At 44.6% G+C, this 15,612-nt stretch overlaps 1 protein-coding gene across 1 annotated transcript; it reads left to right on the top strand.

The window, feature by feature from the left end:
* Window positions 1–13,402: 13,402 nt before the first annotated feature.
* LOC119336758 (probable CCR4-associated factor 1 homolog 7) lies at window positions 13,403–14,670 on the top strand. Its single transcript, XM_037608834.1, has one exon. It carries the CDS (start codon window positions 13,625–13,627, stop codon window positions 14,507–14,509), a length of 885 nt encoding a protein of 294 aa, XP_037464731.1. The 5' UTR covers window positions 13,403–13,624; the 3' UTR covers window positions 14,510–14,670.
* Window positions 14,671–15,612: the final 942 nt, after the last annotated feature.

Genomic DNA, 15,612 nt, shown 5'->3' with positions numbered 1-15,612 from the left:
ATTTAATTGACCAGGCATGGAAGAACAGGAGTTCGAGGAAGAGTTCTTTGGTGATGAACACGCGAACTAGGACGCTTCCCAGTCAGAATGCCTGTAGGGTTAAGGCAGATGGCGTGGGTTCTACTTATTGATGAAGATTTCCGATGTTTGTGTTTGATCTGATGTTCAGCCCTTAAGGCTTTATCAATGTAAGACTTGACCATAATGGTCATAATTTGTGTAAGACGGTATGAATGGATGTAAGACTCTTGTTATTCAGCTTATGTGTGTTCAGTGAGCATTGATCTCTGGGATCACTGTACACGTGCATTCAGTGATCTCGACTTATGAGTCGGGGTCCCCACAGAGCTGGTATCAGAGCCATCCTGACTGTAGGAAGCCTTAGTTAGCATGGACGTTAGTTAGAGTGAGACTATCTACATCAAGAACGCCGCCACTCATCATCGCCATTGCCGGTAACCTTGATGACATCATTGTATATCCCCCTTGCCATTGCATTGATAACCCCCTAGCCCATTTACGTCACTTGCCTATCGAGACTAACCTTTGAGTATTGATGGCAACGTTACTTGTGCACATTAGTGATTCGCACCTTCCATTGCATACATACCATATCATCTTGCTATCATCATATCATAGTGCACCTTCCCTTGTGTCACAAGATTGTTCCCATATATACACAATTTCTATCTTGGTTTGTGCATTTTGCATAGTGGCCATACAAAAAAATAATAAAGCTTTTAAGCAAAAGAGAGAGAACAAAGAAGCTTGTAAGCAAGAGTCATAGCATCATATCATAGTGCATTACAATATATCATATGGTATCATACTCGATCATCTTGGATCATCTTGTGCTAAAGCACCGGCAAATACATACATACCATACTTGTGATAGGAAGCCACTACATTTTGTCTCATATAGGTAGTGCACAAGTTCAGAAAACATAGGTATATAGGTGACTTTGTAGATAGTCTCACTCTATAGACAACAAAGGTAGCTAGTTCATCTCCTAGAAGGAAGCCTTGAGTCCATGGAGGATCTTCCCTTGCGGGGGCTTCATCCACTAGGGATCTTCTCACATGGAGGTCTTGAACTCCATGGGAGTGGTAGTCTCTCTCTCTCTCTCTCTCTCTCTCTCTCTCTCTCTCTCGGAGTGGTAGGAGCAAAGCTCACATACAAATAAGCTATCACTTTGCTAACCCTAACTAGGAGGAGGTGGAGGAGTATATATAGTCTAGGGCCACGAAGGGGTAAGTGAGGAGTACATGGGCTTCGCCCAACACATTGCGCACAGACAGACGTCGGACGTCCGATGGTTGTCGGTCGTCCGGTCGCTCGCGGGCGTCCGGTCGTCCGGAAGTCTTCGGACTTCTGACATTTTTGCTCTGGTCCAGTAGTGCTGGATTTTCGGTCGACGTCGGTCGTCTGGGCGCTAATGTGTGTCGGGCATATGGTGTATGGCGGTCGTCCGGGCACTGTAGGTTGCCTCGGCTGGAGTCGATCTAGCTGGTGGAGTCTCCAGGCGTCGGACGTCGGAGATCGTCAGTCGTCCGAAGGTCGTCAGACGTCCGAGAGCTATAGCTTCCTGGCAGCTCTCCCTCTTGTTCCTCGTGCTTGGCGTCCTCGCCGTCTTGTCCAATGCTCCTAGTTGTTTCATGGCCTTCCTCTTGGTTCTTTGGTCATGCATAACACATATGTTTGAGGTAGTAGCCGTGTCTCACATGTGGAAAGTGGCGACTAGGACAGGAGCGAGTTAACCTTGTGTCCAATGACGTATACTTGAGGTCTCGTCTTGTATCCTCTTGGGGCTTGTAGAGTAGACGTAGTGTACATGAAGATGATCGTAGGATGCTCCGCATCAAGAACTCCATCAAATCGAAAAGATGATCGGGGTGCAAAGAAGAACATGTACGTGATGATTCCACCCAAACCTTTCTGAAGCGGCCCCCCTCTTGTTAGTACGGTTTCCCTACAACTCAAGTTCATCGAAAAATAGCACAGGAAAAACAACGTCTTCACTCAAAAACTCCGAGGGGCTCGAATCGTCTTGTGCCATATGATCAATTATCTGAAATGCTCAAAGCACACGATCAGTCCGCAAAGGCACTGTCATCAATCAACAAAACCACTAAGGGAGAAATATGCCCTAACAGCAGTGGTACCACCTCTTGCTCAGCACCGACTGGCAGAGGATCAGCTCTCGTGGAGCGCATGTCTGAAGATGCCGTAATGGCCATGGCTGCAACGGACCTGGGCTTCGTGAACAAGAATCGGGTGGTCCTCGCATCTGTGCACAACGCCGCATCATCCGCTGCGAGTGTTGGCAGCTCCGCATCAATGAGGTGTTGCACAACCGCCTCTTCGAGGGGCTGGAGGACAAGGACGACGACGCGCTAGACCAACACGACAGCGATGCCAATGAGGCATTCGTTGTCAACTCCGGACCGTCTCGCGCGGGGCGGCTGACCTTACTCCGTTGGAGATGAGTGGAGTAGGATTTTAGTTGTTTTTAGGTCCTTTTACCATCTATTATTTTGAATATCATGAAAATCCGAAGTTCGCTTCAGTTGGATGGTCGGCTGCCCGCCCACTGTTCATAGACATGTCGAGAAATGTCCTCATACATTTAAGACCATTCATTTGGTATTCAGTTTGGAGTTGCCCTGACGCTCCTGGCAGACTGTTTGCAGACTAACCGTTTCTATGAAAGTTTAATTTTATAATGAAGAAAAAATGGAACACTAACAAATGAGGGAAAAGCTCAGGCGGTGTGACTACGACTTGCTGCATCGATTCACTTTCGTCTCCCTTCTTCCCCGCCCATCACCTCCTTTGGATCTGCAACCATTCTTATCATCCAAAGCACCACTTTCCGTCCACTACCCACGGACACGTCGATAAATGTCTGCATACATTTAGAACCGTCCATTTGGATTTTGTTTGAAGTTGCCCTGACCCTCTTGATAAACTATTCACAGACCAACCATTTCACTGAAAGTTTAATTTCAACAAATAAAATGAAATGAAACACTGACAAATGAGAAAAGAACTCACACGGCGTGACTACGCTTCCTGGCAGACTGTTTACAGACTAACCGTTTCTGTGAAAGTTTAATTTTATAACGAAGAAAAAATGGAACACTAACAAATGAGGGAAAAGCTCACGCGGTGTGACTACGACTTGCTGCACCGATTCACTTTCATCTCCCTTCTTCCCCACCCATCACCTTCTTTGGATCTGCAACCATTCTTATCATCCAAGCACCGCTGCCCGTCCACTATCAACGAACACGTCAATAAATGTCTGCATACATTTAGAACCGTCCATTTGGTATTTTGTTTGAAGTTGCCCTGACCCTCTTGATAAACTATTCATAGATCAACAATTTCCCTGAAAGTTCAATTTCAACAAATGAAATAAAATAAAACACTGACAAATTTAAAACAAAAAAGAAGCTAGCCAACTCACCTCCAGAATGCTCCCCCGATTGCAAGCTTCGTCGGCCGTCGGATCTGCCCCTCTGACTTGCTGCACCGTTGGATCTTCACTTGCAGTTAAATCGTTTTTCACCTTCCAGTCATTTTCCTTGCCCAATGACGAGTGGGCTCGTCTCAAGCTTGCATTGGCTGTCCCAGCAGCGAGTCATCTTCGGGCGGGTGAACCTTTCCTCGCGCGTCGCGCGTCCCGTGGCTGGGGCGAGGAGCCCATTGGACATAACCGCACCGAACCCTAGCCCCCCATCCACAGCCACCCGCTCCTTCTCACAGCCGCCACACCATTCCTCCCTTCTACCCCCTCCTCCTTCCCGGATCCCCACCACGGTGCCGACCTGCAGGCAGAGGGCGACAGCGGCGGCGCTCAGTTAGATCTGTAGGAGAGAGAAGATGAGAGGGAGAGAGAGGAGGGAGAAAGAGAGGAGAGGAAAGGAGGCACATCGTCAGATGGGAGAGTGGCCAACCCGGCTCACGTCGGCTGGGGCCGCACCCCTCCCCGAAGGGCGGCGATGATGGAGGGATCTGCCGGTGCCATCTAGGCCCCCGACCGACGGACTCGCTGGGTCGCCGCCCCTCCCGTGCGGCAGGGACATCCACGGCGGCACGGGCTGGGGACCGAGCGGCGGGGCCCGTGATGCGTTTCGGTCGAGGGACTGGTCGGGCCGGCGCGGGATCTTAGCCGCCGTTGATGGATTTCTCGCAGCTTGGCTACCTGTTGCTTTGGATCCGGTACGATCTCCATCTCTCTCTCTCTCTCTCTCTCTCTTTCTCTCTCTTTCTCTCTCTCTCTCTCTCCGAGACTCACCCACGCACTCACTCGCTCACTCTGTTTGCGCACGCGCGTGCCCGCGGTTCACACCCCTGAACCCAAACCCTATGCTGAATCAGGCGAGTTCTCGTTGTCGGATCACTGGCCAATCGTCGGGTTGGCGGCCACGTCAGTTTCGCACCGCTGCCAGCGACCGCCGTTCCGTTGCCTTGGATTCGGGTGTGGTGTTGGCTGGGAACTGTATGGTGTTTCTCTGGCGTGTCGTCCGCATCGTGGGGGTTTGGTCGGTTGATTCCAGGTATGAGTAGCTCCTGAGCTTGATGGCTGGATGTGTGCACACATGTAATGGGGTATCATGGTCATGTTGCTTGGTGTGCAGAGGCAACCTCATTTTTGGACCAAAAAGAGGGGCGATGACGATGATGACTGGCTGAAACAATCATGTCTTGAGCAATCAAGACAGCCTTGGCTTGTGGGACTAAACAGAGCTGAAAAAGTCGGTATCACCGTTGGAGTTGCCCTTAGAGCCTACCCTTACCTCTGTTGTAGCCTGCTCAATTTTATTGCCGATGTTGGATGATCTGTGCCTTGGACGGTCGTTCTGATGAGTGATACTCTGGGACCAGGTCTATTTCAACACACACGAACCCATTGACCTCCCATGTTCATGGGGAGCGTTGCATGTCGAAAAGTAAGAGGTTGTGTCACACAAAGTTCTGCATTGACATTTAGAAAGTAAGTGAAAAGCGATATGTCATTTTTTGAGGCTATCTACAATCCCGTTAAAAGGCAATTGCTAAACACTGAAGGGCAATGGAACTCAATTTGTCGGTATTCGCAGTTTGATAAATTATATTAGTGCTATTTCTTGGATTTATATAAGAAAAACAAAAATAGCTACCTTTGTGTGAATTACAGTGCTAATGATCAGTTCTTTGTATCAAACGTGAATGGACAGATTCAAGATTTCCTATCACCTAGGCTTGGTTAGTTGGCCACTTCAATTCCCACTTTCTGTCATGTAATCTTGATGTCGATACTTCGACATTACATACAGAATATGATGCATTATGTAGAAGTTACTAATGGTCAAAAAAATTCCTGATACGACACTTGCTTACTTCTATTCACATTATGTAGAAGTTGCATAAGGCAGAACAAGAATAAGAACATTTGTCAGTTTTTTCATGTGCAGGTTCAGCACCGGGCAATGCTCAAAACAGAGTTGGGCGCACATCATATATATACATATGTTGTCGTGTCTTAATAAATGGAGATGGGCAGAAGTAGAGATGAGATATCTATCCGACTGTCATCCTTCCCAGACTTGGGTTTGTCATCTCTGCCAGCGTCTGCCTCCGCTTCCTTCGTTGGTTGTCGTTTCTTTGTACACTGCTGTAGACAGAGTTGGGCGCACATCATATATATATATACATATGTTGTCGTGTCTTAATAAATGGAGATGAGCAGAAGTAGAGATGAGATATCTACCCGACTGTCATCCTTCCCAGACTTGGGTTTGTCATCTCTGCCAGCGTCCGCCTCCGCTTCCTTCGTTGGTTGTCGTTTCTTTGTACACTGCTGTAGTTTAGAGATCATAATATATTTTCCATGGATACAATTGAATACGACACCCAATTTGCTATATAATTGTCCAGCTCTCTCTCATAGCGATTCATACAAAATATCATGCATAGTGGTCCCAGCTTAAGTAGAATATAACCATTGGATTGTTCAAACTTTGCTCGTGTTTCGCAGGGCACCATAACTCTAATCCGACATGAGCAATGCAACCACGACAGTGAGCAGTGGAACCGCAAGATAGAGATAGATACAAGTAGAATATAACTGGTCATATTTCTAAAATGATCACACTACTTATGGTGTCGGAAGAGAAGGCATCAGTGATAGTGGGCTTGGTGATGAGGGCATCAATACAAAGAGATTAATTCACAACTTTGTTCTTGATAGGTTCTACAAATATACAAGGTACTACTATTTCCTTATATGTTTAAATAGCTTTGTGAGTACAATTATATGAAAATTCTGCGATTCATGGTGCGGAAGCGGGCATCTTTGTTTTCCTGACCAAAAATACTTAGTTTCATGCCTCCATGGTATAATTTAGAGGCACAGTCCAATGAGAGATTAATACAAAATATCATGCATAGTGGTACCAGCTTAAGTAGAATATAACAAATACTTAGATTCATACAAAATATCATGCATAGTGGTCCCAGCTTAAGTAGAATATAACCATTGGATTGTTCAAACTTTGCTCGTGTTTCGCAGGGCACCATAACTCTAATCCGACATGAGCAATGCAACCACGACAGTGAGCAGTGGAACCGCAAGATAGAGATAGATACAAGTAGAATATAACTGGTCATATTTCTAAAATGATCACACTACTTATGGTGTCGGAAGAGAAGGTATCAGTGATAGTGGGCTTGGTGATGAGGGCATCAATACAAAGAGATTAATTCATAACTTTGTTCTTGATAGTTTGTACAAATATACAAGGTACTACTATTTCCTTTTATGTTTAAATAGCTTTGTGAGTACAATTATATGAAAATTCTGCGATTCATGGTGCGGAAGCGGGCATCTTTGTTTTCCTGACCAAAAATACTTAGTTTCATGCCTCCATGGTATAATTTAAAGGCACAGTCCAATGAGAGATTCCTACTTAGCTAGCTAATATATAATGTTTGACGGTACTGTCTTGTGTTGTAAATACAAAATATGCTACATGAGCATTACTTTTATTTTGAATTTAATTTTGTGTTTGAGCCTCTTTTACATATTAAGTGTAATATCACAGACTTTCGGGCCTGGAGCACCTGTGCGCGGGCGACACGGCCAAGATCGGGTTCGCCGCCAAGTGAGGCCATCGCGCGCCGCGTCTTCCCGTGCGACGCGAGCTCCGAGTACCTCGCCATCCCCTGCAAGCACTACGCCTGCCGCGTCCTCCGCCGTGAGGTGCAGGTGCCACTCCCCAAGGTGCTCGAGCTCCCCGAGGTCTACATGAGCGCCTGCAAGTGGGACGAGCTGCCCTACGCGCGCGTGGCGTCCACGGCCATGCGCCAGTACAAGGAGGCGTCCTGGATGTGCTTCTTTCTTCTGGTAATGCACTACTCCTTAGCTTCTTTCTTTGCATTTCTTATGAGCTTTGCGTATGCTGCTGCCTCTGCAATTGATGGTATGTGCTTTCTTTTGCTTGGTTAATTTTGGTGTGTGTGTTTTCTGGCGCTAGATCATGGGGTCGGCGACGGCGGCCCGGAAGCCAGGAGGGCTGGCCGAGGAAGAGGGTGAGGACGTGGGGATTGAAGAGGGTATGTTCCTGGTTTCATCACCACACTAATTAGTCACTTATCTACTGATATTTTATCATGTCTGTGTTGAGGATATCTTTACATGCAAATCACAGCTTCCCACACTTAGCTATGCTGTTTTGTCATGTTTTCTCCAGGTTCCTATGCATATTGTTCATTGCAAGGGTAAAGCATCGTCAGCACTGTATTGATGTCGTCAAGTCATGTAGACTAATTGCAGAACAAATCTATACTTTCGTTGGGACTAAAAGTGAAAACGATAATTGGGACCAAAACTATGCATTTCTAGGAAGTAATAAATATGCAAAAGGATTATCCATGGGATGGAGCAGAGGCCGGCGTGGGCCGCAAGGAGCAGCAGTGGCAGAATGGTGCTCGCTTGCCGGGCGTTGGCCCTCGGATGAATTCGACGCCTGAGTTGAGCTAACGAGCCCCATGGTTGGTATCTCCTCTTACATCCAGATCCACTATTGCTCATTCCCCTCCTCTCCATATTTATTTCTTCTTGCTTGAAAGTCTCTTCCATGTAGATCATTGCAAAGTAGTTTATGGCTCAGTATATCACTGCAGGTCCCTTACACCGTCCAAATTCAGTGTTTCTGTATTTTTGTCGATGCAAGCCTATTCTTCGACTATAAAATAGCAGGGATTTCTTTTCTTATCAATTCTAATCCCTTTGTGATGCATTGCAGGTTTGCTATCAATCTCTCAAAAAGGAAAAAACAACACTACTTTGTTCTTGGGAGAAACTTCCTGTAGAGTCGCTACCTTGACAGAGATAAATATGCGATCAAGGATATATTCAATGGTTTTTCCGGAAAAAACTTGGAGGATATTTTTGCAGGTTCATCGCTTGCATTATTGCTTTATCATGGTGTATTCGTCCCTTCTTATCCAAGAAAGGGCCTTCTTCATGTTTGCAGATAGTTTGGTGCTCTCATGGTTATTTTGTTGAGATTGTCCTTTTGTTCATTATTTGGGAACCATCTCCTGCAGCTCAGCTACTGTCCAGCTGCTGCCCTTATGGTGATTGATTAATGGTGTATGTTTTTCTATTAGTTTCTCTGTATGCCAATGTCTAAATTATATCTTGACGTTGTACATTTCTGCAGGCCTTGGATTCCCTGAGATGCGCTATTCGTAGGCATGCATTTTCTAATAAAATTATGGCAATCAATTTGAACAAGTAATTTATCTAGCTACAACAACCTATTGTTTATGTTCCTTGCTTTCACAAATAGTAGTTTATAGTCTATATCTGCCAAATATTTACACATAGGGTTTATAGTCTATATCTAATAATATTTTATAATAGTAGTTTACAGTCTATATCTTGCTTCCCCTCTGCTACTGATCTCTCTCTCTCTCTCTCTCTCTCTCTCTCTCTCTCTACACACACACACACACACACACCATCACGCAATAATCTCCTCCTGATCTTGCTATTTATGCATCTCCATATGTCATTGGTTTCTTCCGATTTGCAGGGATTGTAGGAGGCAAGCGTATGTGGGTGGGTTCTTTCTTCTTGCATGAAATTGTTCTACTAATTCCTCAATGCTCTGTTCATGACATTGTTCAGAATGTCGTGTAAGATCTTTGCCAGTGTTATAAAAAAACTACATCTTATCTGCATGCACTCCTAATTGTATATATATATATATGCTTGTTATAGAACTATCACATATATCAAAGGTGCAGCTATTTTTTCGACATAAACTGTACTTTCAGCCTTTCAGGGATAAGCTCGTCAATGCAAGAAAATCTAAAAGAAAGCGACTAAAAACAACATTTGAAGGTACAGCCTATATTCTGGTACCGTGGAAATTAATATTCTGGTCTGTTATTGGGAATCACGAGTTTGCTGACAGTGAGACCCATTAGTTAGAATCTGTTCAGAAAGCAGTATCTATATAGATGTGATGTACTGGTATTTTGATCCATTGTGCCACCCATACTTCACCTATCTGGATTATTTAGCTCGAGCTATTTGCAGAATCTTATACTTCAATAAGTACAAGAACATTAATTTTTGGAGTAGTGGAGTATATGTAGCTATATAGAGTTAGTCATGATCGGATTCTAGTATGTTATGTAGGTACAGCATATATAAATACTGAAGCATAAAATCAGTACCATTTATTTGAATCTGCCTGTAGTTATCCAATCTGGTTTGGTTTTTCTTATTTACTATCGTATGCCGTCCTTCTCATATTTTCTATTTGTAATATGAAATGATTCTTATTTGTGGTCTGGAGCCTGGTTGTGTTTGAACAAAGTCGGTTAGAATGATGTAGTTGTTTTTTCAAGTTGGTTATGTTAATTTTTACAGTATAGTGATTATTTATTAGTTCACACAGTACATACTACCACCGGCCGCTAACCACATTTTTTTACAGATTTTGCAGGGATGTAGATATATATGGTGATGTTTCACTACGATCTAAGTGTTTCAGTTCATATTTAGCAGGATCACATGTTGACCAATGACTCTTTGCTGTGAGTTATTGACAATTCCTTGATTTTTGCAACTCAGGAGTGAAGATGGCCTTCCTTTGGTTGGTGTAGTGAATGAATTTTCTTCTAAGCTGTGAGTTCCATTTAACTAAAGTTATCATTCTGCTTCTCATTTTTAGATGGACGCCACCACTCCCAAGTACTCGAAGGCTCGTTATGAAGAAATTGTTAAGGAGGTCTCTTCGTACCTGAAGAAGGTCGGCTACAACCCTGACAAGGTTCCCTTCGTCCCCATCTCTGGGCTTGAGGGTGACAACATGATTGAGAGGTCCACCAACCTTGACTGGTACAAGGGCCCAACCCTGCTTGAGGCGCTTGACCAGATCAACGAGCCCAAGAGGCCCTCAGACAAGCCCCTCCGTCTTCCCCTCCAGGACGTTTACAAGATTGGTGGCATTGGAACTGTGCCTGTTGGCCGTGTTGAGACTGGTGTCATCAAGCCTGGTATGGTTGTTACCTTTGGTCCCACTGGTCTGACAACTGAGGTCAAGTCTGTTGAGATGCACCACACATCGTTCCCTCTTTTATTCTTCTCAGGCAACGAGGGACAGGTGGATGTCGTGCTGTCATGTGGAAGGCAGCATGTGCTAATTCATATGTGGAGTTGGTGTTGAGCCTGGCGGTAGTAGACACGAAAGGTGCCCGTCGCTTGATCTTGAGAGCAGGAACGAGGGAGGAGGTGCGGCGCTGTTGAGGGAGGAGAACGAGGCGGAGTGGGCGCAGGGCTGGCGGCTAGGGAGGGGATTGGCAAATCCCTCGGGGAAACGAACAAAGTTCACCCAGCCAACGAGCGTGCGAGACGAGCCCACCCGTCATTGGCCAACGGAAACAACCGTGGGGTGAAAATCGACATATATCTCAAGCTTACAAACTATGGTTCGTATTTTAGAGAAAAAATGGTGCACACCGGCGTTATCAAGTATGTCTGAGACTACATGTATTGATTTATAAACACATTCATGTATTTGCAACCTTATAAAGTGAAATAGCTGAGATACTGGATCATTTCCTTTTAGTTTGTCATGTTTGGTTGAAGAATAGCTTCTGTATTGTTTGATTGCGGAACTTTGATAGAGGAAAAGTTATTATGAGTGAAATTGTGGACAAAAAGACCTAGAAAGGTCAAAGAAGTACATTGAGATGTTGCAAGTTTCATTATGTTCTATTGCTACTACTACGTCTATACTTGCTAGCATTCATGCAATTTATCCTCACGTGATCATTATCTTTCTGTAGGGAGAATGGGCATAGACCTTAAACTTATCATGTCAATTATAATGATGGTAACTAGGTTCTCCTTGTGTGATCAAGCTCGGTTAAAAAAAAGAAATAACTTGGTTAAGGGGCTCTCTGATGATGATATTTTGAATATATGCTCTGAGTTGAAACACACACGAAATAGCTACTGCATCTTGAAAGTACGCGTAGCAAAGAGTTTATAGAAAAGATACACCAATACAACGGCCTCTTTGTGTTTACTTCCATGGGAACTACTGTTGACCGTTCTAAATGCTATTACACATTCACATATTTTTTAGCTAATTAATAAAGGAGTAAAGAAAAGACATGCATATGTTTTTAAGCAATAGGGCATGTACTTTCGCCACAAATATGTGTTTCTTTTCATACAGAAGGATCTATTATATCATTGTACACTACAATTTTCAAAGTGATCATAGTTTGAAATGGGACTCTACACCTAAGTGGTTGCTAAAAATTATTTTTACCGAGAAATACAAACCTTTTCAAAGCACTCATTGTATAGATTTTGAAAGACAATTCTATCTTAATTTTTCATACTAACGCATGTATTTTTGTTTTAAATTAGACTATACTATTAAGTTAAGCCGTGTATATTCATATCATTATACACAACATTCCACTATGTTTCCTATTAGAGGGAATTAAACCATGGAACTTTTTTTCATCGCGGTCATGGCTTTAGCGTGCCTCTGCGCCATTAAAATCAATTTTCACCTCGTGGTCGTTTTCGTTGTCCAATGACTGGTGGGCTCGCGCCGCACGTTGGTTGGCTGGGTTGCCCGTTTGCAGGTGCAGGTGGTTTTTCCAAATCAGCTCGGCGTGCCCGCACCCAATCACCGGCGTCTCGTCCCACTACCACCCCAGTCGCCAAGCAAACCCTAGCCCTTTTTCTCTTTCCTCTCGATCCCCATGAGCCGCCACACCCCTCCCTCGATCCCCAGCCAGTTCTCTCGAATAATGAGTTATTCCCTCAATTTTACAATAGAGACAATTTGTCAAAATTGTGTTTTTGTAATGTTTGTGGTCTTCTCTTTTCTTTTTCTTGATTTGTATTGTATATGCTACTAGCATATTTGAACATGCATAGGGCCTCTCAGTCTTTAACCCTGACTATAAAAATCCATTGATGGAAGCTGGGGAGGGCCGAGATGAACATCCGGCTCCCTGGGTCTAAGACATCGAGATGGTAGAGACGATGTTTCCATGTCATCTACTCCAGCAGCCGGGCAAGGCATATAAAAACCATGGATCCTTGCTCCCCAAGCTACAAAATGATCACAGTGATGTCTACGACCTTCTCCTAGATGTATTAATCTCAATCTCATGTTTGGTTTTCTTCCCTTTTCTCTTCTAATGATGTAATTTTTTTTACTAAGATAACACCATGTTTGTTGTAATGCCTTATTTGATGTAAGATCCCTTTTCTACTTTGAATGAATTTACTGCATATATTTCTTATTTAGTTTAGTTCATCATTCAAAGACAGTGGAATATTTTTGTCCTTCACATGTTAAATGAGCATTGCGTAAAAGTATGTCTAAGTTCTCTTTCCTCAAGTGCTTCAAGTAAATGAAATTGTTTATTTTGAATTTAATACCTTTTAATAATAATCATAATGAGAGAGGGGTACACTTCTCTTTCTGGGCAAATGTTACTTTAGACAACATGTACTAAGAAACAAAAACTCTAAAAATGTGTTTGAATCACATAAAAAGAGTTCATAGTTCTTATTCATATGCAACACGTGAGGCTCTGCAAATTAAATCATGTTTTTTTTCAAGGCGCATATGAATTTAGCAGACCACAATATACATGGCATATCCTTAGTAAAGGAAACTATTTTCATCGCAAACATGGCTTTAGTTGAAGATTCTTGCAGCATGAAACTATTTTCATTGACAACATGTCTTCAGCAGGTCTCTGCGCCATTTGACACAACGGGTCAACTAGTAAGAAAAAAACTCACGCGGTGCTAGGTGTGACTACGCCTCCCCTTTCCTCTCCTTTCTTCCCCACCCACCACCTCTTTATCGTCCACGCACCTCTCCTCCCATAGCCTCTCGCTCCACTCGCCGCCTGCGCTGACCTGTGGGCCCCTGCTTCCGCCTCCCCTTCCTCATCTTATTACCTTCCCCACCACGCCGATCCGCCGGTCTGTCTCGCAAACCCTAACCCTAGCAAGCCCGCTTCGCTCCTCCTCCTCCAACAAGATCTCTCTCCGAATCTTTGGATGCACCGGCTCCGATGTCTGCCCCGCCGCCCCCCGCCTCCTCCGATGATGATGGTAAGCCCGCCGACGAGGAGGGCGTAGAGATCCGCGAGGTATGGGCGAACAACCTCGAGGCGGAGTTCGCCGTGATCCGTGACATCGTCGACGATTACCCGTACATCGCCATGGACACCGAGTTCCCGGGCATCGTGTGCCGCCCGCTCGGGAGCTTTCGCTCCAATGACGAGTACAACTACGCCACCCTCAAGGCCAACGTCGACATGCTGAGCCTCATCCAGCTTGGTCTCACCCTCTCCGACGAGAACGGCGCACTCCCGGCCAGGGGCACCGGGGGGCGCCCCTGCACCTGGCAGTTCAACTTTCGGGGCTTCGATCCGCGCTCAGACCCCGCCAACGCTGACTCCATCGACCTGCTACGCAACAGCGGGATCGACTTCGACCGCTTCACCACCGAGGGTGCTGACACAGGCCACTTCGCCGAGCTGCTCATGTCGTCGGGCGTCCTGCTCAACGCTGAGCTCCAGTGGGTCACATTCCACAGTGGGTACGACTTCGGGTACCTGCTCAAGCTGCTAACCGGGCGGAACCTACCCGACACCATGCCTGGATTCTTTGACCTCATCAGAATCTACTTCCCTGTGCTGTACGACATCAAGCATCTCATGAAGTACTGCGGCAGCCTCCATGGTGGCTTGAGCAAGCTTGGTGAGCTACTTGGTGTCCAACGTGTGGGGATCTGCCACCAGGCTGGGTCCGACTCGCTGCTGACCTTGCGGTGCTTCAAAAAGCTGAAGGAGGCATATTTCAGAGGATCGACCGAGAATTATGCCGGTGTATTGTATGGTCTTATTTCTGATGGTGGGGAGAACAGACCACCAGCAGCTCTGCTCATCGAATGAGTAATGGATAGTCAAATAAGACAATGTTATGGTTGAAAAAAAGGAAATGTTTCTGTTGAATATATGCTCTCTGATCTGAATATTTGCTTGTGGTTGCCATAGTATAGCTATTGTTCCCAGTTATATGACTCTCGTTGCTATATCATGGTAGTTCTGTTGAATACTCGGTCTTTCCCTTTGAGCTGTATGGGACATCTATCAAGGTTTGGGACAGCCCTTGATGGCACGACTGAAAATTGAACTGTTGTGCATTATGGGGGGAATCCAGTCATTCATATAGAGGTGTCAACCATCTGGTCTTAGTTTTGCTGCCATATTGCCTTTCTGTGGAAATCAATCAACTCTTCATTGTTTGTGTTGATTTTCATTCTTCAGAATGAATGATTTTCATATTGCAGCTCAAAGTAGTTGATTAATATTTTTTTCAGTCTAGACTATTAAGTACTCCCTCTGATCCTAAATATTTGTCTTTCTAGAGATTTCAACAAGTGACTACATACGGAGCAAAATGAGTGAATCTACACTGTAAAATATGTCTATATACATCCGTATGTGATAGTTCATTTGAAATCTCTAAAAAGACAAATATTTAGTAACGGAGAGAGTATGTCCAAACATGTTTCTGCATGCTCTGTATTTGATCATATCATTGCTTGCACAGCCCTAGCACCTCTTTTCAACTATTGTAATGGATGTCCTGCAAGGTAAACACTATTTGACTGGCTCCCCTTAATTACTGGGACTTGACAGTAATGTAGAATGTCTATTTTAGCAGCCTTTTAGGTGCATAGGTGCACAACATGTGTTCTATGATACCAGTTTCTTGCTTTATTTCGCCAACGTATCACAAATACCATTTCAGTAAATGCGGAGCTTGATTCAGCGTTCTACTTTGGTTTTGTCCCATACTGGGAACCACTCCATTGATATCAAACCTACAGTTTTTCTCTTCACAGGTGATAAGATAAGATCGAGGTCTTCTTTTGGAACGGAGGGAGTAGGAATTAAACCTACAGTTTTTCTCTTCACGGGTGATAAGATAAGATCGTTTGGTCCTTTACAGTGGCAACTGAGGGCTTCTTTGGATTGCGGGAACTTTTTAA

Source organism: Triticum dicoccoides, chromosome 7B (genome assembly GCF_002162155.2).
Source record: "Triticum dicoccoides isolate Atlit2015 ecotype Zavitan chromosome 7B, WEW_v2.0, whole genome shotgun sequence".
Lineage (NCBI taxonomy): Eukaryota > Viridiplantae > Streptophyta > Magnoliopsida > Poales > Poaceae > Triticum > Triticum dicoccoides.
This window is presented reverse-complemented; position numbering and strand designations above follow the sequence as displayed.

Excerpts from the sequence above, each read along its gene's own strand:
- LOC119336758 (XM_037608834.1), top strand. The coding sequence starts at position 13,625 with ATGTCTGCCCCGCCGCCCCCCGCCTCCTCCGATGATGATGGTAAGCCC.